The 27,901-nt window shown below is 58.6% G+C and overlaps 1 protein-coding gene across 4 annotated transcripts; it reads right to left on the reverse strand.

Annotated features, from left to right (window-relative positions):
• Nucleotides 1-1,878: 1,878 nt before the first annotated feature.
• CARD10 (caspase recruitment domain family member 10) lies at nucleotides 1,879-27,831 on the reverse strand. Of its 4 annotated transcripts, none has more exons than XM_059082278.2 (21): nucleotides 27,678-27,831; nucleotides 26,786-27,037; nucleotides 25,783-25,920; nucleotides 24,006-24,331; nucleotides 20,062-20,253; nucleotides 18,957-19,112; nucleotides 18,076-18,201; nucleotides 16,762-16,953; nucleotides 15,464-15,598; nucleotides 15,003-15,118; nucleotides 14,177-14,205; nucleotides 13,602-13,725; nucleotides 8,100-8,259; nucleotides 7,553-7,661; nucleotides 6,715-6,958; nucleotides 6,483-6,552; nucleotides 5,349-5,451; nucleotides 3,988-4,146; nucleotides 3,779-3,894; nucleotides 3,187-3,299; nucleotides 1,879-2,924 (listed from the first exon to the last, which is right to left on the reverse strand). In XM_059082278.2, exons 2-21 carry the CDS (start codon nucleotides 27,018-27,020, stop codon nucleotides 2,690-2,692), a joined length of 3,078 nt encoding a protein of 1,025 aa, XP_058938261.1. In that variant the 5' UTR covers nucleotides 27,021-27,037; nucleotides 27,678-27,831; the 3' UTR covers nucleotides 1,879-2,689. The 4 variants fall into 4 exon arrangements, with proteins under 4 accessions (XP_058938261.1, XP_066866248.1, XP_066866246.1 ...); XM_067010147.1 differs by having other exon boundaries at nucleotides 3,187-3,302; nucleotides 27,678-27,718; XM_067010145.1 differs by lacking the exon at nucleotides 27,678-27,831 and adding an exon at nucleotides 27,217-27,300 and having other exon boundaries at nucleotides 3,187-3,302.
• Between the last annotated feature and the right edge of the window lie 70 nt (nucleotides 27,832-27,901).

Genomic DNA, 27,901 nt, shown 5'->3' on the forward strand with positions numbered 1-27,901 from the left:
TCATATCTTGTCCTCCCTCCGCTAGAACCCTGATGGCTCCCATCTCCGTCAGAACAAAAGTCAAAGATCAGACACCAGCCTACAGGCCCTGTGTAAGGGGGGCCCTGTTAGCTCCAACCCCATCTCCTACCATCTTCCCCTTGCCTCCTCACTCCAGACCCAGTGGGCTTCTGGCCAGTTCAGGGACTCACTCACCTCAGGACCTTTGCACATGCTGTTCCTGCCTGGGTCTTTCTCTAGAGATCCATACACCTCACCCTCACCTCTTTCAAGTTTACACAAATGTCTTCTACGTGAAGCCTTCCCAGACCACTTTATTTAAATTGGAATCCCTTCTCTCCCGTCCTTCACAGCACCGCCACCCCCGGCCCCTTTTTCTGCTATGTTTTCTCCATAGCCCTTTTCATCTTCCAACATCCTGTATATTTTACTTATTATCTGTTTTCCTCATGAGAATATCAGGGCAGGGATTTCTGTTTATTCACTGAATCCCCAGTGCCTAGAACAGTGCCTGGCACACGGTAGGAGCTCAATCAATATTTGTTAATTAAACACAAGAAAGTACCAGATGGCTGGTGAATTGCATTAGCCCCATAAAGGGAGAGGAAAGGAAAAGCAACCCTGCTGAGTCACCGTTCTATGAGCCAGCCCCGTGCCAGGCCCCTTCACAGTCTGTCTTCTCAGAATGGCATCACCAAGGGATGATCCTGTACTTCGTGCCACACAAACCAGGGTTCAAATCCTGATTGGGGCACTCCCTAGCTGTGTGACTCTGGGCAAGTTACTTCACCTCTCTGAACTTTACTTTCATTTGTCAGATGGGGACAAAAATAAGACTTGGTGAAGATTAAAGGATTGGTGGGCTTCTCCACCCCCATGGAAAGGACACCTAAGATGGGACCAGCTACTGGGCTCCTGCATCTTCACCCAGACTCATACGTCCATAGACCAAGCACTAGGCCAGGCACACAGCAAGGAAGCGCGGAGGTTTGTTTGCCCAAATGAGCATGACCCAGTCTCCATGGCCAGGGAGCCCAGAGCCACCCACGGAGACCCACCATCCTGCCACAAAGCAGAGCATGGCATGGCCCAGGAGAGTTCCCAAGGGCTGGAAGAATCAGGCAGGCTTTGCAGAGATGGTCTCTGAGCCAGACCTCAAATTTAAGCAGCTCCCGACCCCTGGACTTGGACACTTCTCAGCCTCATTTCCTACCACTCCCCAGGTGGCCAATCTCAACCCATTTTCTGCCTCTGAGCCTTTGCTCTTGAGGTTCCCTCCACCTAGTATACCCACTCCCCCAAAACCTCCTAGGAGCCTGCCCAAATGCATCACTGTGACTGAGGACAGTCATAGGAGGACCAAGAACATATAGGTATGTAAGTCCAATAAGTGCTTCCTGAAGAAAGGAACCCCACAATGCAAGCTCAAGGAGCACCTCCTGCAGTAAGACCACCTAGATTTCTCCCATTGGAGGTGACCATCCTCTCCGGTGAAGCAGTTTCAGGGACCTGGTAATACACTGAGGGTTTGCTCTCAGTCTCCTGGATTCAGCAGCTGGGCCCCTTAGCCTAAGACCACACCCTGCTGGCTTGGCATCCCCACTCCAGGGGACACTCCTTTGATGATCAGACACGAGCAGAGCTGAGCGCAGGGGTGGCCCACCTGTGGGGCCCTCCTCCAGTCATTCCGGGGCAGGTAAGGTGATGCCAGCACAGATGGCAGGCAGCTCCAGGATGAGTCAGGAGCGAAATCTGACCCTCCCCACGGGACAGTGGGGACCTGAAAGGTGGTATCAACCTGAGCTCGTGGTGGCAACAAGGGGGGGGATGGAAAGGGGGCCCCGGGCCAGGGATGCAAGCAAGCCAAAGGCCACCAGCTTCTATGACAAACTGTTTAATGTTCCATAATGTGCAGCTTCTAGGTGAAAAAGGCCCGTTAAAAATCTACGAGCTGTACATTCTGGTAATGGGGCAGCCGGCCCCCTCCCCGGCCGTCCCTCCGAGAGGCAGGGCAGGGCAGGGTACAGGCGCCGTGAGAACATGGTCCTGGGTGTGCTCACCAGGAACACACGCGGGTCAGTGCCCAAGGGTCACGGGAGTGGGGGCATGATATTTACACAGGGGAGAACCACGGACACACGTGTGACCGGAAGACACGAGGGGCACAGGTGACAGTGGACCCGGGAAGCCACAATGCCCCCATGGAGGTATACACAAGAGATGTGAGCTGGACGGGTGGGCACCACACATGACGGGCTCAGGGCTCCTGTGAACAGAAGAGGCCGTGGAGCCGGGAGACCTCGTGTGCCAGGGGGAGGGGCAGACGCGAGCCAGCCCCATGGGAACTTGGGTGTGCAAACCAGTGCACGGGGTGAGAACGCAGATGCTCCAAGGTGAGCGACGAGGGAGAGGACACAGACGTGTGCATGAGACCCACAAGATGGGTCCGTGGGGACACGGGGCCACGGGAAGGCCCAGAGCAGCAAGTACTGGGACGGAAGGGAGCTCTGCCCCGGGGGCTCCTCCGGGTGACAGCCCGGAGCCCAGAGCCAAGGGCCCCACGTCGAGCGTCTCAGGGTCTAGGAAGGCTCAGGATGGGGAGGACCCAGCCCCACGGCGCACACCAGGGCCCCCGCTGGGGGCTTTTTCTGAAGTGCGTGAGGAAGGCACAGGTGTCAGAGGGGACTCCTCAGGCCTCGCTGCTGCTGCCGACGCCTCTGCCGCGGCCACGCTCCACCCACACGAGGCGGGCCTGCTCCTGCAGGATGCGGCCACGCACCACCTTGGCCAGCTCCTCTGAGTGGCCCCACTCGTGGGCCGCCACCTGCACCCAGGAGCAGGGCAGCCCCCAGAGCACCTGCTCCGAGCCTCGGCATTGCCGCAGCAGCTCTGAGTCCCGCCAGCCCGGCCGGCCCAGCAGACCCCTGCCGAGAGAGAGGACGGTGGGCGGCGGTCAGAGTGGCGCATAAAGATGAACGGTGAGACAGAGAGAGAGAGAGGGACAGACTAAGATAGGAGAGTCAGAGAGAGAGGACGGACAGCGGGAGACAGAAAGAGAGACAGAAGGCAAACAAAGAGATGGAGAAGAGGAAGAGACGGAGAGAGGGAAGGACAGAGACAGAGACACAGGCACCCAAAAAGGAGGAAGCGCTGGGGTCCTCCCCATCCTGCCGGCCCATCTCTCACCTGACTTCCCGGACATTCTTCTCAGTCACCTCCACGTGGATGACGATGGGGTAGATCTCGTTCTGGACCAGCTCCCGCACGCCCCGGGCACCCAGCTCCAACAGGCAGTGCTTCTTCTCAGGGGGTCAAGGCTACATTTTACTCTCAGGCCAGAGACCCTAAGCTCCCTGCCCCCTGACTGGGCCCCATAACACAGCCCCCTACAGGGTCCTGCTTCTGCATCCGGGGGCACCTTGGCAACAAGGAAAGAACTGGAGGGGAAGGGCCAAGACCCAGGGAAATAAGTCACTGCCCCACCCTGGACCTCAGCCTCCCTGTCTGTAGGATGGAGCGGACCCCGGCAGCCCCAGCTCCCAGGGAAGAGGCAAGTTTGAAGGCAAAGACAAACAGGTGAGATGTATCAGTCCAATTCTCCAGGGTGACCCACATGAGGTCGACTGCCCCAGGCCACCCATCTCACAGGTGAGGAAACGGGCCCACGGAAGGGAAGGGACTTGCCCAGGGTCACTCTGCAACTGAGCAGCACAGGCGGGCACTCAGACTCTGCTCTTGGGCCCAGAGGGCACCCCCCCGCCCCACCCCAAGCACCTACCTTCCCGACAGACTCCTGGATGGCACGGATCCTGCTGCCCAGCCCAGGGGTGGCAGGTCGGGCCTTGGGGGCTCCGGGCGCTGACGATGTGCACTGTTCCTCCCCAGAGAGGCTTTCTGCAGGCAGGGAAAGGCAGGAACGAAGGCCCAGTGGGCCTCGCTGCCCCAGGGTGCCACCCAGCCCTCCCCTCTCCAGGCGTGCAGGCTCACCTGCTGGGCACACTTGGAAGTCCAGCCGGGAACTGGGCAGGTCTAGGAGGTTGCGGATGAGCCGGGGCGCCAGGCACTCAGGCAAGAGCACCACGGGCCGCAGGGCAGACACCAGCAAGGGCCGTACCAGGCTATAGGGTTTGAGGCTCCGCTCTGGCTCTGGGCAGGGAAGGGGGTGTGAAGAGATGGGGGTGCAGGCAGGGCCCCAGCTCCTCTTTCCTGGGGCAACCAGTCCCCTTGACACTCTCAAGGCCCCTAATCTGTTTCCCCTCCTAAGTCCTGTTGCTCCTCCTACACACAGCAGAGCTGCCCACTCCCTCGCTGGGACCTGGGACCCCCGCAGGAGGCTCCACCCCATCCCCTGCCTCACCCTTGCCCCCTACAGGCCATTATCCTCTCAGCAGCTGCAGGGACGCTTTAAAACTGAGGTCAGATCCTGTAACTCCCCTGCTTTCAACGCACCGGTGACTCCCCACAGCTCTCAGGAAGAAAGCCACATCCTCCACGTGGGTGAGCCAGCCCTGCCGGAGCCTGGAGAAGCAGCGAGCCACGCCACGTGTCCCCTCACAACAGACTCCATTCCTGCCTCACAGCTCAGCAACTCTAGTCACAGGGCCTTTGCATGCCCTGGGGTGGCCCAGTTAACTCTCCTTTCAGAGCCCAGGTCATGCTTTCCCAGGTCCCCAGGTGGGCGGGGACCCCTGGGGACCCCTCCCCCTCCTCTCCTCCCCCTCCCCCCTCCCCTCTCTCCTCCTCGCTGTCACACACATGACAGAGTTATGCACTTGCTGTACTCAGTGTCCTCCAAACACAGTACATGCAGCCATGCCTCTGAGCCTTCTCACAAGCTGTGCCTTCTGCCTCGCACAAACTCCTCTTCATCCGTGAAGGCCCCAGTTCAAACAACCTCCCTTCCAGGAAGTCTTCCCTAACCACCCTCTCCTCCTTGCCCCTCATAATTGCTATTCCCTCATCTGGGCTCCTCCAGCCCCTCTTCCCTTCTCTGGCCCAAGGCCTCACCCTCCTGCCTCCAGAAACTCCCTCTGGGGTCGTCATGGCACCTGCCACCACACACAGGCAAGAAACACAAAGCTACGCATGCTTTGCCAGACAAGGAGAGGCCCGTGCTCGCGCGTGCCCTAAACTCACCCAGACCCACAGTCACACCTGGACATAGACAGCTCCCTCAACCCTGGTGGCCCATCTCCCACCAGGCCCCTAGCATGGGCCCTGCCCCCCACCGGAACCCTCCCACAGGCCCTTCCAGGACAAAGGGACCACCGAGGCCGAGGACACCCAGATGTGTGCACTCCTGGGCCCCGTGAGCAGCGCAGGCGGTACCTTCACACCTGTGCACACACCTGGGCAGGGCTCCAGCAGCAGCTGCTCCGGGGAGTCCCCAGCAGGACTCCCCACGTGCTTGGGCTTCACCAGCCGCAGCTGGTCCAGGGCTCGCTTCTTCAGCTGGGGAACGGGTAGGGAAAGAGGGGCACCTGAGAGCTCAGCTCCTTCCCACCCTCAGGGAGAGAGGGCCCCGCTGCCACTACCGTCCAGGCTCATGGGTCAGCACAAGAGCCCCCTCCCCACCAGGCTTTCCCCTGCCCCCACCCGGCCCAGCACAGCCCCTGAGGCAGGGAAGGGCAACCATCACTAGGGACCAAGGAGAGCAAGACCGTCAGACCCAGTTAGAGCTACAGGAGCCTTAGGTCTGCCCCCACTTTAGAGATTGAGAAACCGAGGTCCAGAATAAGACGTAAGAGACAAACTCTGGGGTCTCTTCCAATGAATTAGCAATGTGACCTTGGGTAGGAAGATTACAGAAACCAATATCGACAGCACTAATTATACCAATGGCTGACAGGTGTTGAAAGCCTACAGTGTGACAGACACTAACTAGATCCCACGTGCATGAACCCAAGAGGCAGGCAGCATAATCCCCCCATTTTACAGATGAGGAAACAGAGCCTCAAGGGAGGGTCCCGCGGTTGTCCAAGGTCACAGGCTGAGAAGGAGCAGAGCAGGCAGGGCTGCAAATCTGGGTGGCCTGGTTCCAGAGCCCAGGCTCTCCACCTTCTCTCGAGCACCGTGGGCTCGTGAGACCCCTTTAACCCGAGTCTCACTCTGCCCAGGCGCACGGTGGGGGCCGTCACCCAGCCCAGCCCTGGTCACGGGATAGAGAGGGGGTGTGACTGTCGTTCCGTTAAGTGCTCACCACGTGCCACGCCTGCTCCTGGGCAGCGGACACACGATCTCACCTCCCCCTCTCAACTACCCAGACGAGAGCCCTGTTGTTCTCTTTGCTGGACACATCGGAGAGGATCAACCAAGTCTGGGTGGAGAAGCAACCAAGGAGCTCACCAAGAAGATGAGCAACCAAGCGTGGGTGGGGGTCTCCTCCCCCAGCTCCTGGATAATGGAGCCTGTCCTCTCCCTTTTGGGGCCCCCCTCAGTTCCCCTTCCCCAGGCCCTCGCCCTGCCCCCCCAGCCCTGCTTACATTACTGCGGGGCCCCCGGTGTCGGCTGGAGGGCAGGCATTTCTCCTGAACTTCTAGGAGCTGCTGGGCTCTGTGCAGGGGGGGCGTGTCATGCGTTTGTAGGGAGAAGGGGAGCCCCTCACCTTCTCTCCTCCAGCCCCCCAATCCTGTCCCAGAGGATGGTGAGGGACTGAAGGAGGGAGAAAGAGTCCCCCATCCCAGTCCCAGCTCCCAGAGCTGCTGGCAGTGTCACCTCTGATAATTCGGCACAGTGCCCCGGTCCAGGTCCCGCAGCGTGAGGGGATCAACCCGCGTGCAGAACCACTCCTGCCGCCGCTTGTACGCCGGGTCCACCAGCCGCAGGATCTCCTGGGCTTTCACGCACAGGGCATGGGGGTTGGTCCGCTCAGGCAGGGTGAGGTTGGCTCGAATGTAGAAGGGCTCGGCCCCCGGCCTCTTCACCCAGGCGTCTAGAGCCTCATGGAAGGAGTGGCAGGCTGGGCATGGACAGGCAGGGGGCAGCAAGGAGGACAAGGAGAGGGGAAAGTCAGGCATCAGCCTCAGAGAGGCCACAGACGTGGCCCTCTAAAGGCCTGCGTGGCCAGGATCCCCACCCCCCCTTTTTTAAAAAAATATTTATTCGGCTGTGCCAGGTCTTAGTTGCGGCATGCGGGTTCTTTAGTTGTGGCACGTGGATCCAGCTCCCTAAGCAGCAATCGAACCCAGGCCCGCTGCACTGGGAGCGAGGAGTCCCAGCCACTGGACCACCAGGGAAGTCCCCACCTTCCCTTTCTTAAAGTGAGAGTCCAAGGCCCAGAGAGGGTGGGACTCCTATCCAGTGCTCCTTTCACTGTAAGTTGTTTACTGAGGACAAGATAGACAAAGGATCCTCTGGACCCACAAGGACAACTGGCAAGGAGACAGCGGCGCGGGAGGGAAGGGAACTGCCAGGAGTTGGGAGGTGGAGCATCCCCCTTTCAGGTCTTGGCTGTCCCACCCACACTATGGACCAGATGAGCCTTCTCTTGGGCCCTCAGTTCTGACCTTCTAGGACTCCCGAGTCCTCAGTCCCTGCCCCAGGCCAGATTTACCCTTGAAGTCCATCAGAGGGAGTGTGGATGTCTGGTTCCAGGGCAAGGTTCTCTGCTGGGCCTCACCTTCCAGGCCTGCCCTTTCCAAGCCAGCAGCCTCTGCCCTTGGCTAGGAGAAAACCCAGGCAGGGAGGGAACTGAGCTTCCCAGGGCTTCCGCAGACAGCCCTGGGACTGGAGAACATCGGGTGTGGGGGTGACCATGTCTCAAAATTCAGCTGCCCCCACCTCACAGGGTGGTGCCCAGTCAGACACTGCTCTTGGCAACTGGCCTCCCCACCCAGCCTGGCTCAGTCTGGTCTTTCCCAGTGTAAGCCTGGGGATCTGTCCAGGTTCAGTCAGTCTGCCCCACCTGCCAACCCCTGCCCAATCAGATTTCATTTGATGCTGGCTGAGGCGGGGCAACCAGCCGGCTAGTCACTGAGCCCGCCTCAGCTTCGGCCAATCCGCAGAAACTCCGCCCATTGACCTAGATCCACCAATCAGAGGGCATCCAGCCCCAACTAACGCACTGACTCCGCCCCCAGCTCAGAGGGGCGGGGCCTCACCTCTCTTGGCTCCACCCTGGCCGATCCTGGCCCAGAGAGCACCCTCCGAACGACAGCCCCAGACCAGCTGTCCCCGAGGAACGACAGGCCGTCTAGGCCCTTGTCCTGGGGCTCAGGCCCCCCCGGGGGGCTCCAGCCAGACACTCGGATGGCCAGAGACCTGAGAAGAGAGAAAGGAGATGGGAATTAGCGTTCAGTATTCTGATTCAGTTCAACATTCTTGGAGAACCACAGTGATTCCCCAAGCATGCCATGACTCCCACCCCGGGCCACTGCACCTGCAGGGAATGCCCTCCCCCTTCTTCTCTGCCTGGCAAATTCTGCTCATCCTTCAAAGCTCAGGGCAAAAGCGACCTCTCCCTCCCAAACCCCTGCACACGGTGAGGCGGAGCTTCCTGCTGAAGCCCCGCGTTTTTGTATTTTCCCATTGGCTTCCTCGCTCAGAAAGAATGCCCTGAGAATAAGCCTGCTGTCCTGTTCAGCTCCAGATCCCTACCACCAAACACAGTGTCTGGCACATAGCAGATGACTAATATAAGCTTGTTATGCTCACAGTCTGGGGCGGGAGGTCACCTTCAGATCACAGCAGGTCAGAGATGGTTACTGCAAGCAGTGGGAGCACAAAGGGGAGGGGCTTCCCAGAGGAAGCAGCAGCGGGGCTACAGACATCACGGTAAAAAACAGAAGCACTTCGGGACTCGACAGAGAGCACACGGTTCCGGGCTGAAGAGCTAGCATGGGCAGAGGTGTGGAGGACAGGATACAGGATACAGTGTGGAAGAACTTAATAACAACAATAATAATAGTAACAGGAAACCCTGGGTGCTTCCCATGTGCCAGACACCATGCTAAGCTCCTTGCCCTAATTAACTCCCAGAAAAGGCAAGCTGGAGCCAGCCTGTGGAGGGCTCGGAATGAAGGCGCCTGGCCTTCCTCTCATGGGCAGTGGGTACCACTGACAGGACAAAGAGTCACCAAACCCCCATCATGGCAGGGCTCTGCCTGCCCCTGGATGAGAAGTGGTGAGGCCCTGTGGCCAGACTAAGTGACAACTGACCACAAGTCTCCCCATGGGCCCTCACTGTTCTGGGGAAGAAGAGAGACCAGGGTCCATGGGTGTGCCCCAGCTGGAGAGGGGGCCCAGGAAGAGCCCGGGCATTCACTCGCCTCCCCACCCACCCTGGCAGCTTCAGCCACAGGGCCACACTGCCCCCTGCTGCCAGCCCGGGGTGGGCAAGGCTGCAAAGACCTTAACCCAATCAGAACCCATGCAGGGAGGGAACCCCGGCCCTGGGGAGTCCGACTTGGCTCCTGCCGCCTCAGTCAAAACAGAAAGCCAGGCCCCAGGGAACGGGGCTAGACACGGGTGCTAGAGGCATCAGGGCTGCCTTTACAGGCTCCTTCAGCCCCGGGACTGTCCTGGCCACATCAGTGTGGCACAGAAAGGCCTTGGCAGAGACAGGAGGCCTGAGGCCAGGCCTGGCTATGCTGCGCGATGGCCCGATGGCTGAAGCCACACAGTCCAGCTCCAACCCCATCATTAGCTGTGCCCTAGCCTTGGACAAGTGAGCTGGCCACTTGATTCTGTACCTGCATCCCTAAAGCAAGAACGATGATGGCACCTGTCTCCCACTGTGGGTGTGAGGGTCAAATATAGAGATAATGCAGGTAGAGGTGGAAACCAGAGGGCTGCAGGGCCTTCCAACTAAATGGGTTGTGAAATTCACTGGGTCATGACCAGCACTGTTTTTTAATGGAATGGAATAGAAAACATAAGCCTGCCTCCCTTCAAGTAAATCCAACTATCTTCCTGTAACCCTCTTGTTTCAGGCACATGTACTGGGTTTCTTGCGTGGAGGGCTGTGGTCAGAAGAGTTTGAGAAAAGTGGCATGGAGGGCGCCAGCAGGAACTCTGGGGCCAGGTGGCCAGGCTGCTTGCCTCGTTCTCAGCAGTCCCACCTGCATCTACCTACCTCATTGTAGAACTCAGTGAGTTAAAACATGGGACATGGGACTTCCGCAGTGGCGCAGTGGCTAAGAATCCGCCCGCCAGTGCAGGGGACACAGGTTCGATCCTTGGTCTGGGAAGATCCCACATGCCACGGAGCAACTAAGCCCGCGCACCACAACTACTGAGCCTGTGCTCTAGAGCCCGCGAGCCACAACTACTGAGACCATGTACCTAGAGCCCATGTTCCGCAACAAGAGAAGCCACCACAATGAGAAGACCGCACACCTCAACTAAGAGTAGCCCCCACTCGTCACAACTAGAGAAAGCCCGTGCGCAGCAATAAAGACTCAACGCAGCCAATCAATCAATCAATCAATCAATAAAATAAAATTACTGAAAAAAAAAGGGACATTGTTGGAACAGTGCCCAGTGAATCTAAGTGCTCAATAATAGACATTCACTGTCATCAGGTGCGATTCAGGACTAGTCACCTCTCTGTGGCCCCATTTCCCCACCCATTTCAAACCCACAGACAACTGACCATCACAGCTTCCCCAGTCGGGCAGCCTGCATCCAGGTCCTCCAGGACCGACCTGCTCACCACCCACCCCTGCCTGAGCATGCCCCCTCCCCTCCCTATAATCCCAGGATCGGGGCAATTTCTCAGCCACCCCAGGTTTTCAGGCTTTTCTTGCCAATTCCTGCTGCTCTGAGACCCAGCTCCAGCATCTCCTCCTTCAGGACGCCCTTGCCCACCTCCCCAGGGGACCAAGTGACTTCTCGGAGCCTCCACAGCCCCAGGCTACTACCTGGAGTTTCACTGGGGGCAGGGTCCAGCTCAGGTCCCTCAGCCCCAGGCCTCAGCAGACAAGCAGTTCGGAAGAGAAAGGAATGCATAGGGGGCAGGGGCTGCCTGCTCCAACCTCTCGGGACTCCTGGGTCTCGGGCAGCACAATCTGATTGACCCCAACCCTGCCTGTGGGGGGTGGAAAGGATGGGGTCCCAGGACACTTCCCCAGTGCCAGGTCAGGAGTTGGGTCACAGGGTATTGGGGCCAAGTCCTTCACTCTGCCAGCCCTGAGCAGTGATGGGCCAAGTGGCCTGGATGAGTGTTGCCCCACCCCAGGGCACTGTGGGAAGATCCCTAGGCAAGCCAGGGACCTTTGAAGTTGACACTCAAGCATGTCACGCAGATGGCCTCACTGAATCCTCCTGACAACGCTTCAGGAGCCGCCTGTCATTCCCCCCACATTAGAGAAGAAGGAAACTGAGGCCCTGGGGAAGTTATAACTTGACAAGGGTTACACACGTGGTGGGTGGTGGAGTCCGGTGATAACCTATCCAAACCCTCCCTGTGCAAGGTCGGCCAGTGCTGGAGACCCTATGTCTACGTGACAAGTGTGGACAGGGGTGGCCCGGCCCGGGAGACAGCACCCCAATACTCTCCCAGTGCCCTCCCTCCTCAGCACCACACTTTCACTCTTTTTCTGCCTGTCCATCCATGTCCCCCATCCTGCCCTGCCCCAAGGCCCTGGGAGCCAAGAGGGGCAGGTGAGAGCAGAGGGTTGAAATGCCCAGAGCGCGATGGGCACTCAACACGGGCGCGAGGTTAAAGTAGCTGCGACGGGAGGAAGGGACAACAGAATCCCCAGCTCCACCACCAAGTGGCCATGGGACACATTCCTGACTCTGAGCCTCATTTTCCTCATCTGTGTAATGGGGCTTGCAGGGCTACCCTGAGGATTAAGCCACAACAGCACCAAGGATAGCTAAGAGCTAGCTTCCCGCTCACCGCGAGCCAGGCACTGTGCTAAACACTCTAGCAGGAGTACCGAAACCCCCAACAATGACCCCAGGGAACAGGCACTATTGTGAACCCATTTTACAGAGCAGGAAACTGAGGCACTGAGAAATTAAATGACTTGCCCAAGGCCCCACAGTAGCGAGTGACGGAGCCTGGACTTCAGCTGGCTCCCGAGTCTGTTCGTCCCCCTGTGCTCTGAGCTGTAACCCTGCCTCCAGCCCAGGACACATGCAAACAGCACTCGCCAGCCCGTTAGGGCTGTCGAGTCCCTGACCTCCCATAGGTCCACCCCTTTCTCTCCCGGTCCACCTCAGCCTTCGTTCCTCCCCCATCTCCCTCCTCCCCAGGAACTTCGTGGGCGGCAGAGGTGGCCCCACGTGATCATGGGGCCCAGGTGGGGGCTGGGCCAGAACCTCCAGCTCCCTGTGCTGCATCCCAGCGCCCCCTGGACAGCAGCCAGGACCCCTGCTGCAGGCCTGAGCAGAGGAAGGGAGGAAGGGCCGAGGCAGGCAGGAAGGGAGGCGCCTCCGCCCCTTCCCCCAGAAGCACGTCCTGCACAGTGAGAAACAATGTCGCACTGGGCCCTGTGCCGGAGGGTGAGAGTGGGGGCAGGGGCCTGGCCAAGCTGCTTCCAGGAGGCAGGAGGCCCCTGGCTCTGCTGTGCCCTGATTTCTTGTGTGACCTGCACTCTGTGACCAGCATCCCCGCATTCCAGCTCTGACACCAGCGCTTCCTATGCTCCCGCCAAAACCCAAATCTGATCAGGTCACTCTGCACCTTGGCTCTGGCACGTCCCAGCTGTGTGACCTCAGGCAAGTCAGTTAACCTCTCTGAGCCTCGGTTTCCTCCTCTACAAAACAGGGGTAATCATAATAATGCCTGCCTCCCAGGACAGAGGGAATGCTGTAAGGCAGCCAGGAGCCGGCCCTGCATTTAGTAATAGCTAAGCTCCCCCAACCACCACCAGGTCTCCCAGGGTGCACAAGCCAAAATCCACACTTCCCCATCCTGACTCACAAAGCCTGCCCTAGCCTTTCGCCTTTCCCCTCCCCCACCCTCACACTCCAGTCACCACCAAACTCCAGGTCCATCCCTGGACGGATTCTGTTCTCTCTTCTTCCACGTCACCCAGAGGCCCCCCATGCCTGCTCCTGAGTTCAAAGGTCACATTCTCAGACCGGCCTCCTCCATCTCCTGCTCTCCTGAGATCCCGGACAGTCACGAGCAGGGAGACCACGCATCCACCAAGACGGACAGAGCACATGGCCTGCAGCTCTCTCTGAGCCGAGGTGGTTCAAGACTCCAGTTGTGGGCCTGGGGCCAGCCCAGCTGCAGGGGCCCCACCCCACCCTCAGCGTGAAGTTGTCTGGGAGGCTCAGTCCTGCTGGGAACCCCCGAGCCGGGAGGACAGGCAAGCAGCACAAGTAACAGGTACCATCTACCCACCACCTGCCTGGCAAAGTGGGGTGCTTTACTGCCACGAGTCCTCAATCTCCGAACACCACCTGTGGGAGACATCACTGTGGCCCTTTAGCCAGTGAGGTAACTGAGGCCCAGGGAGGTGAAGTGACCAGCCCAAGTCTCCCAGACGATAAGCGGTGGTGACAGCATATGAATCCAACGTGTGACTCTGTCTAAAGGCCTTAATGGTCTGACAGCCGTAAGGCAACCCACCTCGCCCCTGCTCACCCTTCTCCGGGAACCGAACCAGCCCCCCAGCTCCACCCACCCCAGGCAGCTGCAGTACCTGTTGAGGAGATCCAGGCCACAGCCTCTGGCCAGAAGGCCCTCCGGCTTTCCCAAAGGCCACACGCTGTCGGAGGACGAGGACGAGGAGAGACCAGGGGACCAGGGCTTAAGCGTCACACTCCCTGGGGAGGAGGAGTGAGGTTTAGGGGTGCCAGACTGAGCAATGGGGTAGGGCCCGGGGTTGAGCCCCTCAAGCCCTGGGATGGCCCATGGCCCAGAGGCCTGGGGACTTGGCAGGTTTGAGGCCCCTGGAACAGGCTGGACTCACGGGGCTCAGGGCTGGGCCTGGGCCAGCCAGGGTGACCCTTCAGTTTCCCAGAAGAGGGTGGAGATCGGGCTGGAATTGAGGAGCCCCACAGAGCACAGCCGGGACCAGGAGAGAGGACCAGGGTGGGCTCGGGGTGAGCGGTGAGAAGCATCTCCCCCAGGGCCTCCCAAGCAGAGCCTCCCTGCCCGGCCAGGGGACAGCAAAGCCTCAGGGAGGGGGACGCAGGCCAAGGGCAGAGCAGGCAGCATAGCCCTCAGGTGGGCCCCCAGATGAGCCCTCCCCACGGAGTCCCCAGGCCTTTTTACCTGTGATGTCCGACATGCTGCTGAAGGACCTGGGCAGAGAGAGGGCGAGAGGGGCCGGCACTGAGCCCGGGGCTCCTGTGCCTCCCAGGTGTCCCGCAAGCCCCGAGCACGTGCAGGCTAGACCCTGGGGGGCGGTCTCAGGCACAGTGCACTCGTGCCACCCAGTCCCCTAAACGCACAGGGCAAGAAGTTAACATCCCGACCTCTGCCCCGTTCTTCCACCTAGAATGCCCTAGCCTGTCCTTTAATGCCACCCCCTCCCAGAAGGCTGCCCTGACCTCTCACACCTCATCTCAGCCTCCCTTTCTGCCTTTGCCATTCGTGACTCTGGGGTCTGCCTTCCTCCCACAATAGACCATGACCTCCCCATCACACGCCTGTCATGGCAAGTTCATCCATCGGATCAAGCCCATGACAGGGAGACACATGCCAGGAGGAGTCTCCTGCCCTTGCTCTTGCCATCAGTGATATGGCTCAGTTTCTCTGGCCCCAGTTTTCTGCTGCTGCTTGAATCTGGGGCCTGACTTTCTTGCTTGAGGTCCCTGACCCCTGGGAACTTCCTCCATGTCTCCTAGCCCTGAACCACCCAGGCTTCCCCCTGGATTAAGGATCTTTGAAGCTTGACCTCCAGTGACTCTCATGTCAAGGTGCTCAGCAGGGACTGAGCCCACTCTGCCCTTTGACCTTGTCTTAACCCCTGACCTCATTCATGCCTGTGACTGCTGCAACCTGGGTTTCCAGAGCTCCAGCCATTTAAGGGCAGTAAAGGGAGGTGACAGCCTGGACCTGACTCTGGCATCAGGGATTCTGGGAGAAAGTTGTTTACCTCTTAGGGGGTGCGGGGTCCTCCTCCCGCTGCCGGCGGAGGATGGAGCCGGCGCTGGGGGGGAAGGGCAGGATGGAGAGCCGGTTGATTTCCTTCTCGCTGTCCGTGGCCTCCTCCTGCAAAGCCACAGCGGGGCCTGGTCACCCCCGCGGGACCTGCCCACAACTCATTGTACCTAGTTTGTGCCCATTTCACAGATGGGAACTAGGGCCCAGAGCTGAGGGGTAGGCTCTGCAGGGTTATGGGCACGTGACTGGCTCCCCAGGTCTCCCGGCGCCCAGGCCCAGGCCCAGCACTGAGCTGGCTCTGCGTGAGCTTAAACAAGGCATTTGGTCTCCACGGGCCTCGATTTCCTCTTGTGTGAAACAGAACTGACAGCAAACTGGAGAGTACTCTACGTGTCAGTAATTCTACGATGGCCATCCGTACCCCCCATGTCTGGGCTAGGGCAGGTGTCTTACCGAGGTGTGGGGCTCAGATCCCCCCGTGACAGTCGCCTCCCCAGATGTTTCAGGGCCTCCCAGCGGGGAGGGGAACTCGCTCAGGCTCCAGGTGCTGCTGAGGTTGGAGCACAGGGAATGGGAAGAGGCGCAGGCCTGGGAGAGGAAGGGGGTGGGGAGAGGTCAGCAGCCCTGGGCCAGGGCCAGCCCCCGCCATTTTCTCAACACCTGCTGGGAACAGGGACGCGCGGTGGGCAGGGAGGGCTGGATCTCTGCCCTTGTGGAGCTCACACCCTAGCGGAGGAGATAAGCTATAAACAAACAGATAGATGAAGGAAATAAGGCTCAGCGGCCAGGAGGGCCAGGCAGGAAGGTACCTAGGGTGGGGAAGGCACTCAAAGGCCCCACCCAGCCGGGGGCATCAGAGTGCTTTCCAAAGTGTGGTTGGAACTGAGAACTCAAGGATAAGTAGGTGTGAAAGTTGAGGCGGATGGTCTAGGCAGATGGAACAGTATGTGCAAAGGCCCTGAGGCAGCACTGTGACACATTCCAGGAATTAAAAGGCTGAGACCGAGAGAACCAGGCTGGGGGGTGGGGGGCACCCTGTAGGGTCTCTAGGGCATGGTAAGGGGTTTTGCCTTTACCTAAAAGCCACTGAGGAGTTTTAAAAGTCAGAAATCGCAGATTCACTCTTCCTTTGTTCTACTTCTTCAAGCATTAAACTCAACTGATCATCTTTAAGCAAACCCAAGATAGGAAAAGGCAGAGTTCCAGGCAGAGATCTGAGAGCCAGTGTCTGGTTTATAAGGGATCTGGGGGCTCAGCTCCACTGTTGGCTGGCTGTGTGATCTCGGGCAAGCCTCCGACCCTCTCTGGGCCCCGTGCAATGAGGGAACTGGACTAGCTGGTCTCTGAGGGACTTCTAGGGTCCACATTTTTCATTCTAAGATGCGCACAGGCCCTCGGGCAGCCGGGCTTCTCCAAGTATATGGTAAGCCAAGCTTCAAACTATTCTTTGTGCCCCAGGTGCAACCCCAGAAACTCAGAGACCCCCATGCTCCTGTCTTGTCCCCTGATACCACAACTACCCAAGCTACATTTTGTCCACCCTGGCCAACAGGGCCCTCCCAGACTGGCATGTTCTTGACCTTGGGTGAGGGCTCCAGCCAACACCCACGTATTTCCTCCCAGAGCCTGCATCTTCCCAGGCCCAGCTGAGGACTCCCAATGGGTCCCCCATGTCCCCACCCCCGGCTGAGTTCTCCCACCAGGTCCCACCCCGGCCAAGAGCTCCAGCTTGGATTCCTGGCCCTGCTCACCTTGAGGTAGGGGCCACCCTGGAGCCGCTGCAGCTGCGCCTCCAGCAGGGCCTTGGCACCCTCCAGGCTGGTGAGCGCACTCAGCAGCTCGTCCCGCTCGGCCTCCAGGCCCCGGACCTGCTTCCGGTACTGGTCCTTCTCGATGAGGCTCTGTGAGTACTGCAGCTGGATCCGGTCTCGGCTCTGGATGGCCTGGTGAGAGAGGGCAGGGTGTTGGGCCAGCAGCTGAAGGAGCCACATCGGCTCAGCTGTCCTGGCCTCTGACCTCTCAGATGCGGGGGTGGCAAAAGGAACAGCAGCTAACGTTTATTAAGGACTTCCTGTGTGCCAGGCCCTGTGTTAAATATCAGCTCATCTAATCTTCACACTAACTCTCCGACTTAGAGATTCTCACTATTCTCATTTTACAGACATGGACACCAAGCCAGCAGGGACAGAGTTGCAGAGTCCAGGCTTGTACCGTTTCCCCACAACAACTTAAAACTCTTCCGTGGGACCCACTGGGTGCAGGGGTCTTTATTCCCAGCCTTCAGGGTTCAAATCCATCCCAGTGCACCCAAAGTGCTTTTCCCCACAGTGAAGACCAGGGTCCCTGAGAGCTGGGCCCATGGCCAGGACCTGCCACCCACTGTCTCAGAGGGAGCTGGGGCCAGAGACCCACAGGCGGGGAGCAGGCAGGTGAAGCGCACGTTCCTGAGCCCACCCCAGACCACGTGAATCTGAATGTCTAGGGACGAAGCCTCAAATCTGCGTTTTCACCAGGCCCTCCAGGGGATCCTGAGGCCCATTCTCACGTGCACACTTCAACTCCTCTAGTGGGATTCAAACGTGGTCCAAGGACAAAAACCTCCTGCCCTTCCCGCTGCATGGGGAGCCTCACGCAAGGAGGGCTGCGGGGCCCGGAGGAACTGGCCCGAGGTCCTCAGCCTACCCTATGGCCTCAGGAGATGAGGGCTATGGTACCCAGGGCCTGGGAGCCAGAACTTTTGAGGACTTCTTCATCAGCAAATATCTGATAAGTAAGTACCTCCCACTGTGTAGGCCTTGCCCTCGAGGCAGGGAGAACAAGGGATTCAGATGCAAAGGCCGCCAGGACCAACTTTCTACCTGTCACAAGAGCCCAGTGAGGCAGGTGTGTTGAGGGGGGTGGGCTGGCACATCTCAGCCCCCCTGTCTGTCTCTCCTGGCCTACTTGCGCCCTCCTAAACTGATAAGTGTACCGTTCATCTCTGTCTACAGTTCCAGTCCCGTCTGCCTCTCGTCATCTTCCCCTGGACGAAAACCAGGGCCGGGCACACAGCAGGCCGGGCTCACCTGGTCCCGCTCCTTCTCGATCTCCTCCAGCTGGGCCAGGACGGTGGCCATGCGGTGCTTATACAGGTCACAGTCCTTCTGCAGCGTACGGTGCTTCAGCCGCAGGTCCTCCATCTCCTGCAGGTACTGTGGGCAGGCGGAGCGGGGTGGGACACGCCCAGGCCGGACCCCAGGGCTGGGGACAGGGGCAGCTAACCAGCTGGTGCCCAGCAGGTCCAGGGAGAGAGGCCTGAGCCCCAATAATGAGTGCCCACCTCCCCAGCTGGGTGGCCTGGGCCACTGACTGACATCACCTCACTGGGCCTCAGCTGCCTGATCTGTAAAATGGGGATAACGACCCCGTCCCAGCCAACATGGGCCTCCCCATTTCAAGGGCAATCTGCCCCCTTACCCCGCCCTACTTGTTCCTCAGCACTCATAGCCCTCCGCGACATGAAGTAACGGACTGCGGATTGCGTGTATGGCTTCCCGTTTGTCTCCCCTGCTAGCATCTGCCCTCCCCAGGAGCAGGGACCTTTGTTCTGTTCACCCATCGATCTCAATACATATTTGAGAGCAAACGAATGCACAGTTCTTGGCACAGGACTTGGCGTACAGCGGATGCTGGGGGAAGGCTGGCTGAAGTAAACTGGTGATGCCCTCCCCCCCCCCCAGGCTGTCAGCAAGAAGGCAGGTGGGAGGGTGGTAGGGAGGGAGACGCCAGAGGGAAGAGATATGGGGATATATGCATATGTATAACTGATTCACTTTGTTATAAAGCAGAAACTAACACACCATTGTAAAGTAATTATATGCCAATAAAGATGTTTAAAAAAAAAAAAAAAAAGAAGGCAGGTGGGGGCAAGGCAGGTGCGAGGGGAGGGGGGAGATGTGGACGCTACCTTGTCCCGCAGCTCCTCGGCCCACTGCAGCTCCCCCTGCACGGTGTGCAGCTTCTGGCACAGCTCCTGCCTGCTGTCCTGCGCCTCCCGCCAGTCATGCTCCAGGATGTCTAGGAGGATGCGCTCTGAGCCTGGGGCCCCTGGCCGGCTTGCCTCCTGTGGGGTCAGAGTTCACGGTTGCCTCAGCCCCTGGCTCAGGGCCCACCCTGAGTGTGGGGTAAGGGGGACAAACAGCCCTCAGCCCCACCCTACTAGCTCTGCCACCTTGGCCAAGGGCCCTGACCTCTCTGGACCTCGGCTTCCCCCTCTGTAGAGTTGTGTGGCGCCAACAGCCCTGCCCACCCTCCAGGGAGCATCTGGGGGTACAAATGAGGTAAGTGGACGAGGGCGTGCTCAGACAAGTTGGACCAGGACCTTATTCTTCTACAAGAACCAGGCCTGTTCTCTCTTGCTCTGCGCCCTACCTGCCACCCAGGACAGCAGACGGGTAATATTTCCAAGGCCTATTCCCCCCGGCCCGACAATGGGTCTTCACAGGGCCTGAGCCTGGCCCAGGGAGGTAGACCGAAGGCTTAAGATCCAGCCCACAGACCCACACCCCAGCCGGCAAGCCCAACCCTGTGAAACACACCAGAGCCCCAGCTCCCTCCCCCACTTCCTATGAGGAGCAACGGCCAGGTGGCAGGCCCACACTGCCACTGACCCGCCACAGGACACCGAGCAAGCTCCAGGGCCGCCCAGGGGTCTCAACCTTTCCAGGGTCAGACTCCTCTACAAATCCAAGGAAAGCTGAGGCCCTCTCCCCAGAAAAATGCTCACACACAAGATCGGGTACACAGTTTCAGGGAGTTTAGAGGCTTCCTGCCCCACCTGACGCCCCCCCCCACCCCCCGCAGACCCCAGACTCAACACCCAGCACAAGCTGAGCACTGAAGGCCCTCCACTCAGAGCTTAAGACAAGGAGTTAGCCAGGATTCCATCCAGATCTCAGATCCCCGGATCTAGAATCCTCATTCTCCAGGCCTCAGGGGGATGAGTGAGCAGCAGGAGGGTCTGGCCTCCCCCCGGCCCCCCGGCACTGCCCCCCCCCCACCAGGCCCCGTACCTGCTGCAGGCCTTCCTGCAGCTCCTGCAGCGATGCCACCAGCCGCTGGTTCTCGGCGCGCAGCTCGGAAACCAGGTCCGCGCTGTCAGGTTCTTTCTCCTTCTCCTCAGCCCCAGGGAGTGGCCCCCTGGCCCTTCGCAGCAGTGTGCACTCTTCCTCCAGCCGGCTCACCTTGAGCTTCAGCTGGTCCACCTGGGGCCCAGGACAGGGGTCAGCTCAGGAAGGGAGCACCAGCCAGGCCAGAGAGGAGAGGTCCTGCTCCCACACTCCTGGGTGCCTCCCCGATCCCCAGAGGGGCCCAAGCAGGTGTCCTCCCCAGACGTGTCTAGGAAGAAGGGACCGGCTGGACAAATACAATGAGAAAGGAAGGGAGGCTGCAAGGCCAAGCCACCCTCCCAGGGGACTCTGCCTCAAGGACTTGTGGGTGGAGGGGACGTATAATAACACGCTCTTCTGTCCCACACTTCTGACACTGAGCACAGGACCAGCATAGCGTAGGGGAAGGAGAGCTGCACCAAGAATAGGAGGACCCAGGGGCTGGGCCCAGCTCAGCCTCTAACTCAGTGTGGCCTTGGGCAAGTCACAGCCCCTCTCTGTGCCTCAATCTCCTCATCTCCCTGTAGGGGGAAGAAGGAGGAGGAGGATTCTGAGGGTTTCACCCAGCCCAAGAGCCAGGATGTCCCCCTCTCACCCAGCCTCCCCACTCAACATACACTCACGGAACACATGTGAGTCTCACCCTCCCTTAAAGATATTCCTACCAGATCCTCGACTTGGGAAGATTATGAGGTTGGTTCACCCCAACATGAATTCCAAGTCCGGGATCCATATTTCAATTGTACCATTTTACCCTCTGTCATCCTGAGCAAGTCACCTACCTCCTCTGAGCCTCAGTTTCCCCATCAGTAAAATGGGCCCATTCAATCCCCCTGCTCCACCACCTGCCTCCCAAAGTCACTGCAGGAATCAGACAAGACAGCAGGTGGACAGAGGCCTTTAAACTATGGAGCTACTGAGGGTGTGACAGTGGCTATCTTTACAGCTTTAAATAAAATCCTAGGACTCCAACTGTCACCAGTTCAGTGTGGGCAGCCAGAAACTGGCCAAGGGTGCTGGTTGGGCGGCTGGGTGGTGGCCGCCTGGCAGACAGCAGATATGCACGGCCAGTTTGCTGGGTTATGAATGCACTCAGCCAGAGTGATTTTCCAAATTCATGCGGGGTCTGGTGTCCAGCAGGTCCAGGTTGCTAGACCTGTGGTGGCTAGACAGTGACAAGAGGAGAAGCAGGTGGCAGGCCACAAAATGAAGTCACTGTTGGAAAAAGGGCACAATGACCTCTGGGGCTATACTCAGGCCGACATCTGGTGCCCCTGGCCTCACTTAGAAAGGACTTGCAGTCCCACACCCCCAGAGCCTGGCATGGCACCCCCCTCCTCCCCTCCCCTGACACACACACACACACACACACACACACACACACACACACACACACACACACGCAAGGGTCTGGAGGCTGGGTCAGGCACTTCCACGAATTAACAGCCCACTCCTCCTCCGCAGAGGACTCAGAAAGAAATTCATGACTCTCACATTCCTTTCCCCTCACAAAACACGCTTTGTGAACTGCCGGAGAAAGACAGCTAGTTACAAGGGCAAATGTGGTCACACCCTCTCCAGCAAACCGCAGCCACACACCATGGCCTCCCGCCTAACCCACGGCCAGCAGGCTCCCCGGATGAGCTCAGGGGACAGGGCACCTGGGAGTCTCCGCTGAATGCCAAGAAATACGGAGGATGCGTTTAATCCTGGTGCGCAAACTCACTTAGCACAAGATTATAGTGTTCGTTCCCTTAAGTTTATGTTGCTTCGAAATAACAGCTCATTACATTTGCACCTTATAAAACACAGTATTAAATCACAGCCACTACACACCTGTCCACAGGGGGAGGGAACCCAAGCTGCCGAGATGTTCATTTCCATTGGCAAAGCCTTTGTTAATTTGTTGCCAAAAAGCTCCAGTAAGTTAAGGCAAATGTAGGGTAGCTACATTTAAAGAAAAGCTTATCTAGTAACTGAATTTCATCCCTTACCCTCCATTAGCTAAACTGGGAAAAAGCAGCTATTATCTGCCTACTGGCAGATCACCATACCCCTTGGGCCATACTATGTGCACCTACAGCTGAACCGCAGACACACAGAGAACCTCTGACACCTCTTCTACATCCCCCTACCCAACCTCAGGAGACTCCAGACAGCTGCGCACACACACAGGGCATCCCCCGCCCCAGTCACATGCACATATCTGCCACCTAAGGGGACCAAACTCAATCACACGCAGCCCAAAGGTGAGACAAACCATGCAGGCCACAGCCCCTCCCAACACCCAGGGGGGCCGGTGGCCATCGTGCTGTCCTCTCTTGAGCACGCTCTCCCCACCGGCCCCCACCCCACTCCCAGCAGTGCCCAGAGCAAAGTCAGAAATGCTCAATCTTTGAACCCTGGGAAAGTACTCCAACCAACCTCTCTGTGCCTCAGTTTCCTCATCCATAAATGGGGATAATAACAGAGTTCCCCCATGGGGTTGCTGGGAAATTAAAGGAGTTGATGGACGGCAAGCCCAGAGGACCATGCCTGCTGCACAGGAGGTGCTGTCTTGCTGTGATGTCATCTGCATCCGTGACCTTGCGCTTCAAGGATGAGGAAGCTGAGGCTAAAGTAGGCCTGGCAGCCTGGGCCCGTCAACCTGTGGCCTCAACACCCCCAATCAGGACACATTTCCCCAGACATCAAACCCCCAGCACGCACAGCCGCAGGCTCCAGAGCACCAGTGCACCCGCACTGACAGCCTCACACATGCCACCCATCATCCATGGGCACCTGTCACCCCCTGGGGTGCTCCAGCCACAGCTGAGGCTCATGGGGTCAGGGGGCTTCAAATCCCACAGTCAGAATCCCCCCTGTGGAACCTCTCTGGGTATGACTGGGGAGAGCCTACTGTGTGCCGCGGGCATTGTCAAATCCTTGGGACCACTCTCTGCAGCAGTAAAATCCCAGCTTGCTCCCCATGCGAAGCCCCAGTAAGGAACCAAGAAAGAGAGGCTCAGTTTCTCAGCCTGTAAGAGGCATGGCCTCACTCGTTGATGGAAGAGAATTGGGTGAGATTTCGCCTGGACAGGAGCAAACAGAACAGGGGCGGAGGCCAGCGCTGGAGCCAGGTGGACCTGGTTCAAACGCAGGCTGTGCCATTTCCCAATTTGCAGCCTTGAGCAAATCCCTTTACAATCCTAAACCTGTATCTGTATTTCAAAATGAGAACCTGGTGCATGGTGCCTTAGTGAGATTACATGACAGGATGCATGTAACCTGAGTGGCACAGAGTAGCACTTAATAATAATATCAATAACAATGGCTAACGATAATCCAGGTTTTGAGCACTAACTCTGTACCAGGCACTGTACATGTCTTAAATCTTGTGACTTAAACTCAAGGAATCCTCGTAACCCAAGGTTGCTCTGGCTCAGCACTTGCTGACGGTTTGAGCTGGACAATTCTTGGCTGTGGAGGGCCGTCCTGTGCAATTGGGATGTTTAGCAGCATCCTGGGCCTCTACCTACTAGATGTCAACAGCACACTCCTGGTTGTGACAACAAAAAATGTTTCCAGACATGGCCAAATGTGGTTTGTTTTTTTTTTTGCGGGCGGGGGGGGCAAATCGCTCCCAGTTGAAACCACAGTCATAATTCAATGAAATAAATGCTCCCATAATAAATCAACACTCCCATGTTACAGATGAGAAAACTGAGGCACAGGGCAGGGGAGGGACTTGCCCACAGTCCAATATGCGACCGATGGTGACTTCGGGACACCGGCTGTCTACCATATGACCGTCATTTTTTGCAAAGCTGCCCCTTTCCCACGGCACCCCCCATCTTCCCAGGGCCTACCGCCAGCTGCAAGTCCCGGCTGCGCAGCACGGCCGAGTTCTTCTCCTCACTGAGCTGTGCCAGGCGCATGGCAATCATGTAGTTCTCGTCCTTAAGCCGCAGCAGCTCCAGGCTCCCCGCCTCCCAGTCCTCCCGCAGCCGCTGGCAGCGCTCCTGAGCCTGCTGTTGCTCCCGCAGCCGCTGCTCCAGCCCTGCCCTCTCTTCCTCCAGCACCCGGCCCCGGGCCTGCAGCTGCTGCTCCCGCTGCAGCTGGCTCTTGCGAGCATCCCTCAGCCGCCGCACCTCTGTCATCAGGAATTGGGTCAGGCCCTCGGGCCCCTCCTCATCTGCCAGGGGCAGGGGAGAGAAGAGTCATGTCGGGCAAATAAAATCCAAGGGGATGACAGACTGCACAGAAAAACCCAAACCAGGAGAACACAAGAAGGAAATATTGGAACCAATTTTTACAATTTGGGGACAGGGAAAGCCTTCCGAAACAAGGCACAAAATCAAAGAGCGATAAGAGATTTCTAAATGATGACAGATATAAGAAACAAAGTTAAAAGACAGGCAACAGAGTGGGAGAAAATATAACAAATATAACAAACGACTCAGAGCCACGACATATAAAAAGCTCCTACAAACCAATAAGCAAACAACCAAATAAAAACGTGGGCAAAAACTATCAATAGGCAAATCCCCAAACAAAAATGGCTGGTAAACATAGGAAAATACGTTCCAACTCACTAGCAATAATAATAACAATAATAGTAGTACTGCTAACAATTGACTTTATTCTTTGGCCTACACACATATATTAATTTATTTAATCTTCACAACAACACTTAAGATAGGTACTATTTATTGTACCCATTTTAAAGCCAGAAAAACCGAGGCACAGAAATGTCAAGCCATTTGCCCAAGGTTGACTAACGAGTAAGCTGTGAACATCTCTCAACAAAGTACAAACTTAAAAACAACATTATTTTTCACATATCTGACTGCATAAAATGTTTTTAAATGATCCCCAGGATGAATGAGGGTACAGCAAAATGGGCACTCATACACTGCTGGAGGTATGTGTGCTGATTTAACTTTTAAAATACGCATTCTCTAAGAAATTTGACTTCTCAGAACCTCTCCTCCTGAGACACACATTTGCACAAAGATGCGCCTAGAAGGATGTTCCCAAAATTGTTTGTAATGGTGCAAACTGGAAACAACCTAAATGTCCATCAACAGGGGATGGGTTAAATGACTGGCACGTCACTAATAAACACTACACAGTCATTTAACACAAGTGTAACAGATGTGGAAGAAACACAAAAATCAGTTGTTCTGAGAAAAAGTGAAACACAGAGCAAGACACGTAAGATGATTCCCTGTGTGTGTGTCTGTGTGTATAACCGCAAAGAGAAAGGAAACTCGCCAAACTGATACCAGCAGACCAGAGCTGAAGGAAGAAGTAAAGATCTTTCCTATTTACTTTCGAGTCTCCTGGAGTGTTTGAATTTTTTACATCAGAAACTGTAAACTGGTACATGCCTGACACATCTTTGGGGGAAAGAGCTGCATTAAGTGGGTGGGCTCTGAACTTAGACTATAACTGCATTAGAATCGCAGCCCCACCCTCAGCCTGCTGGGGGGGGGGGCTTGGGCAAACCGGTACAGTTCTCTCTGTGCCTCAGTTTCCCTATCTGTTCAACAGCGACAACGGGAGTGTCTCCCTGACAGGGACGGGGTAAGGAACCTCTGCACTGGTGTCCGAGGGGCCGGCACCCACTGCGGACCCACTCACCGAGGATCATGGAGCAGCGCTGGGCAGGTTCTTGGCCCGTGAGCAGCGTGAAGTGCTCGGGGTAGTAGAACTCCAGGGCTTCCAGGAAGGCCTCGTAGCCCCTCTTCCCGCGGCAGCGCAAGATGTCCATCAGGCGCCCTGGGAAGTGGCGGGGGGGGGGGGGGGCGGTGCCCAAGGGTCAAGGTGAGGGCTTCTCCCCGTGCCTAGTTGCTTCCCCCCCCCCCCGCCTTCCCCACGCCCCGCCACACTCCAGGGCCCACGTTCCCCAGATTTCTGAACCGGTGACACACACAGGGGCCTGACTCAACACATCAGCGGGGAGAACCCGTCTGCCACGGCCAGGAAAGCCAGGACCCACCCCCTTCCTTGGCACCCCAAGCCGCTGCCTGCGCCCCCCACAGATATAGGGCCAGAAACGCGGCCTACCTTTTCTATGGCACAGGGAAGCCCCCTCCATCCCCAAACGCAAAGAAAAATATTTCTCTCGTTGACCAACGCCTGAAATTCCACCATTAGACCCTCGTCCCTTTGCCAGCTCTGTTCAAAGGCACGACTTATGGGAGAAGGCACCCTCAGAACGCTGAGATGGGGCTTGAGCACTTGAGGAAAACGCTCCCAGGAGTGTGTAGCACACAGAAGTAGGGGGGCGGGGGGGAGCAGAGAGAACCAAAGAGATCAAAGGATACAGGAAAGCTGCCAAATCCACCAGCTGTGATCGGGAGGTCCCAAGCCCAGCCTGCACTGACAACTACAGCCAACCCCTTGCTCTAAGGGGGGCCCAGGAAATGGGAGAAAAGTCCACACGCCGTCTAGGCACCGCGGACACGCTGGGTCACGCTGTGGTTCAGGAGGAGGGAGGATGGTGGGCACACCGTCCCACTCTACCGATGTGGAGACCGAGGCCCCGGGGATCGGAGCCCCTTGGCCCGACGGTCCCGAAGAAGGCCCCAGGGAAGGCCGGCACCGCCCGCTCAGGCCCGACCCCGCGCCCCCCACGGCTCACCGGTGCGGTTGACGCGGCACGGGAAGCGGTAGGTGCTCAGCACCTCCTCCTCGTCCTGCTCGTCGATGACCCGGCATTGGCGCAGATACGGTGTGAGCTTGGCCGGGTTGAGGGCGCGCGTCAGCCGGTGCCGGACGCCCTCGATCCGCTCCCACAGCGCGTCCTCCTCCGCCTCGGACCCGGAGCCGGCCCCAGCCTCCTCCTCGGCCTCCCCTGCCTCGGCCCCGCCCGGCATGACCGCGTCTTCGGGGTCTGCGGGCCAGAGGCGCGCGGGGGTCAGCGCGGGCGCCGGGGGCGGGGTGCGCCGGCCGATCCCAGCACTGGGCGTCGCCCGCAGGACCAGCCGCCCGTCGCCGCCAGAACCCACCCTCCTGCGCCCGGGCCGCCCGGCGGGTGCCCGGCCCCCGCGCCCCCGCGCCCCCGGGACTCACCCCGCATGCCGGAGCCTTCTCGGACTCCCGGGTCAGCGCTCTGGCGGCGGCTCCGCCGGCGCAGGGGGGCGGGGTCCGCGGCGCCCCTGGCCCCGCCCCCAGCCCCGGCCCCGCCGCCGCCCGGGCTGCCGCGGCCTCCCCACATCGCCGCCCCGGCCCGGGCCGAGGAGCGTCCGGCCGGCCAACCACCCGCACGTCCGCCAGCACGCCCGGCTCCCCGCCGTCCGGCCGCCGCGCGCCTCCCCCCGCTTCCTGTTTCCCGCCGGCTCTCCCGGCCCTGGCTCGGCAGGGTCCCGACGGCCCGCCCACACCTGCCCGGCCTCGGGGCCCGGCGACGCGGGCGGGACATGCAAGCTCTCACACTCTCGCGTGCGCGCGGGGCACGCGGCGTCGGCTCCCACGGCGCACCGCGCGCCCCCCCGCGCCCGGCCCGCGGTTCCCACCTGGCACCTGGCGCCCACCTCGACACGCAGCCTGCACGGCGACCAAACGGCGCACACGTCACATCAGCAAGAGGCACACCGGTCACACCGGCGCATGACGTCACACCAGCGTAGTGTACTCAGGGCTCAAAGGTCCCAGACAACCCACGTGTCACACCAACCCCGTGCAGATGCCACACACCCGATCACAATCTTATCTCCTCCATCTCTCAGGAAATGACCGTGCAGTGTGGGGCAGGGCT

Source organism: Kogia breviceps, chromosome 12 (genome assembly GCF_026419965.1).
Source record: "Kogia breviceps isolate mKogBre1 chromosome 12, mKogBre1 haplotype 1, whole genome shotgun sequence".
Lineage (NCBI taxonomy): Eukaryota > Metazoa > Chordata > Mammalia > Artiodactyla > Physeteridae > Kogia > Kogia breviceps.